This window comes from Anneissia japonica, unplaced genomic scaffold, assembly GCF_011630105.1.
Source record: "Anneissia japonica isolate Jap-2015-1 unplaced genomic scaffold, ASM1163010v1 scaffold287741_len385558_cov193, whole genome shotgun sequence".
NCBI lineage: Eukaryota > Metazoa > Echinodermata > Crinoidea > Comatulida > Comatulidae > Anneissia > Anneissia japonica.
The window spans coordinates 3,284-6,705 of record NW_022754911.1 but is presented as its reverse complement, the minus strand read 5'-3'; the positions used below and the strand labels follow the sequence as shown (position 1 = coordinate 6,705).

General features: G+C 36.1%; 1 protein-coding gene across 14 annotated transcripts in view; it reads right to left on the bottom strand.

The window, feature by feature from the left end:
* The window catches only part of LOC117123297 (adenylate kinase 9-like), a 53,858-nt gene extending 51,049 nt beyond the window's left edge, over positions 1-2,809 (bottom strand). For 7 of the 14 annotated variants that reach the window (XM_033269165.1, XM_033269166.1, XM_033269170.1 and 4 more), the window contains exon 1: positions 2,737-2,808. In XM_033269165.1, coding sequence (XP_033125056.1) covers positions 2,737-2,772 — 36 coding nt within the window. In that variant the 5' untranslated portion in view covers positions 2,773-2,808. Of the gene's footprint in view, positions 1-2,313; positions 2,496-2,622 lie in introns of those variants that run through there. The other 7 variants (XM_033269168.1, XM_033269172.1, XM_033269167.1 and 4 more) reach the window with 3 other exon arrangements.
* Between the last annotated feature and the right edge of the window lie 613 nt (positions 2,810-3,422).

The following is a 3,422-nucleotide window of genomic DNA, read 5'->3' as shown; positions in this document are numbered from 1 at the left end:
CTCACTTGTCCTAATGCTAACTAAGGGGGCTTTGGGACAGGCTGATGGTGGTGTCTTCCGCCGAATACACCTACCACAGGCTTTGATGTAGCTAGAGACATCGCTTTCCATCTTGGGCCAATAAAACCTATCTCTGACTAAATCAAGGGTTCGGTCCCTGCCAAAATGACCTAAATCATCATGTAGCCCTTTCAAAGCTTTAAGTTTAAAGGAAGAAGGGAGGACCAATTGAAAACAATCTTGGCCATTCTTGTCCTTTCGTCGACCGTGTAGCACACCGTCGCGCATGCAAAGGCGGTCCCACTCTTTAAGGGCAATAAGGGTTAGTTTATTTTCAGCTTGTCGTTCGTGGGGGTTGGGACGAGAATTCCTATCTAAATAAAATAAAATCCTAGCTATAGTGGGGTCTGTTTCCTGAAGGGATTTCCAATCGGAGGGGTTCATAGATGACATAGTGTGTGGGGATGATTGTACAATTACTGGTGGGGGGACGGGACTGTCATCGCTTAAGATGGGTAGGGAATCTACTAAAGGGGTAGGTTCTACATCGCTAAAATCAAGGTTGATCTGGTGGTAACTATTTAAGGCTTGTATTACCTCATGATTTAGGGAGGTGATGTTAGCACTTTCGTCCACCTAGGGTTCGAGTCTTGATAACAGGTCTAACCGCCGTGGTATTTATTTACATTATACATGAAATCATATAACAAATATATATTTTATTATCCATTTTTTTTATTTTATAAACATGATCAGCAACCAGCGCAGATTTTCGAAGTTACTGGTTTCAGGAAGTAGGTGAACACAAGTGAAGTGGTGAACTGCGCTTCAGCGTACATGTTTGTACCTAGAAATAGCTAGTCGTCTATTTTAGCATCTGACCTACTTCTGTCTTTGCAATAATGTAACAAAAATGGAAATAAGACAAAAAAGAAATCACAAACCTTGTGTCATCTTCTCCTGAGTACCATGGCAATAAATATGTGGAAACTTTTCTTTCCACAATTATACTCCAGTTATGCAACTAAAGAAATAGGTCTAGCAAGTTGAGTGATTTTCTCGGGCTTATGAATATAACAGAAGCATGAAAAGACTTTTAAAATTATCAAAGTATTGATAATTTTATATGGAAAATATAAATATGGAAATAGTACATATTTCCTTTACAATATTATTATAACATGATCAGAACATTTATGGTAAATGGAAACGTAACAGACAAGAAAAAAAAAACGTATAGGAAACTAATCTATTGACTATACTTATTCCATAGATTTTTATTTGATTCAAGCATTAATAAAAATTATATCAATATATATAGCAAGAACCAAAAAAATGTATCTCAAACTCGGTCAACTTCGTAACATCTGCGTTGTTTCTGTAAAAAAAAGAAAAATAGCACCAAGTTATACAGTAATATAGTAACAATAACAAACTTTAATACTAATAAAAATAATTGTTAATAAACTAATGTTACAGTAATTTAAATAACAAATTGGCTGGTTTTTCCAGATATAATGTAAATTTAAAAAAAATATAATAATAATAATAATAATCAATAACATCATACCATATTTTAGTATTTATTTCATTTGCTGTATTTGTTATGTAGTAGAATGCGTAGGATTCATAGCAAAACGAAAATAAAAACAATAACAAACTTTAATACTAATAAAAATAATTGTTAATAAACTAATGTTACAGTAATTTAAATGACAAATTGGCTGGTTTTTCCAGACACAATGTAAATAAATAAAAATAATAATATATAATAAAAATATTAATAATAATAATATAACATCATATCATATTTTAGTATTTATTTTATTTGCTGTATTTGTTATGTAGTAGAAAGCGTAGGATTCATAACAAAACAAAAATAAAAACCATCCGATAATATTAATTGATAGTTTAGTAATAATAGTATTAATTTTATTTGCTTTTAAGTAGCCTGTTGTTACTTATTAGAAATACAACAAAACATAAATAAAAAAAGTATGATAAACCGATTGACGAACTTGCAATGATAATAAGGCCTAGGCCTAGTTATATTAAATTTAGCGTTTCGAAACTCCATTGGCGTTCCATATATTTGTTGAAAACAAACCGCGACCGAAATGAAGCGCGACCGAAACGAAGCGCGACCGAAATGATCTGTCTGTATTCCGATTGTCTACCTAGCCTAGGCCTCTACTAGCCTAGGCCTATACTAGCCCAGGCCTATGTATGGCATGGCTATATAGGGCCTAAGCCTAAGGCTATATAGGCCTAGCCTATAATTATATGCCTAGGCCTAGGCTAGACCTAACCTACCTTGGCCCGATCGTCTAGGCCCCATCCTCTGTTCTAAAAAGTGTACCCGATAGTCCACGGTATGAATTCCCACGGTATGTGGACCCGATTGCCAACACACATAGGCATAGCCTAGGCCTAGCCTAGCCCTCTAGTTGGGTCTGAACGTCTGCAAATGGGTATGGCCTGTTCTGTCACACAGGATTCTCTGTCACCCGTGTCACAATCGACCATTCCAGCAGAAAAATGTGCCTGGCTAGCAATTTTTCACAAATTTTGCAATGTACAAGTTGACAAGTCATTAATAATATTATAGTATAAAAACCCTACCTCATAACACAAAATTTGAATATTTAATAATACCGCGTTCAGAAATTAAATACTTATGAATTACAATACAACTAAAAAGCAAGCTAGCTACTTGGCCTAAGCAGCCTTACTTACATCGACCTCCGCCATATTCATTGTTATTGTATCCATAGAGACAAGGACCAGGGTCAGGTTTGCCCATAGGTTGTCGACGAGACAGCGGCTTGCGATTTTCTTTCCGTACGAAACATTTTGCATGAAACTCCACTCGGGTTGTCTCGACTGACTCGACTGGAAAATCGCAATTCTGGAGGTCAAAAGGTCATCAACCAAAGATAAACGTCTACAAAACTTCTGAGATACAGGATTGTTGCTCGCTGTCTGATTTAAAAAAAAAACACACTGCCATTCTAATACAATGAGTCGTTTAAAACGACATAGGTATTATTTGATTTCGCTGCACGAATAATAAAAAGTGTTAGGCCCTATTTGAATTTGAGTTACATACTGTGAAAATTTTTATTTTTTAGTTGGCCGCGGTTTTGGATAATTGTTTAACCTATGTCATGACGAATTCGAGTCAACTCGGCCCCTTGTCAACTCGGCCTCAATTTACTGTGTACGGTATTTATTGAATATTTACCAAGAGATTTGAATGCAAAGCCAAAATTAAAGTGTTTTTAAATCGTTGCCTTTTCTATTTCGTTTCATTTACATGCACTTACCAGGGCCGGCGGAACGTTTTTCAAAGTGGGGGGGGGGGCCCCACTTATAAGCGGGGGCCCCCACTTATAAGCAGGCGCGTAACAGGGGTCTTAGGT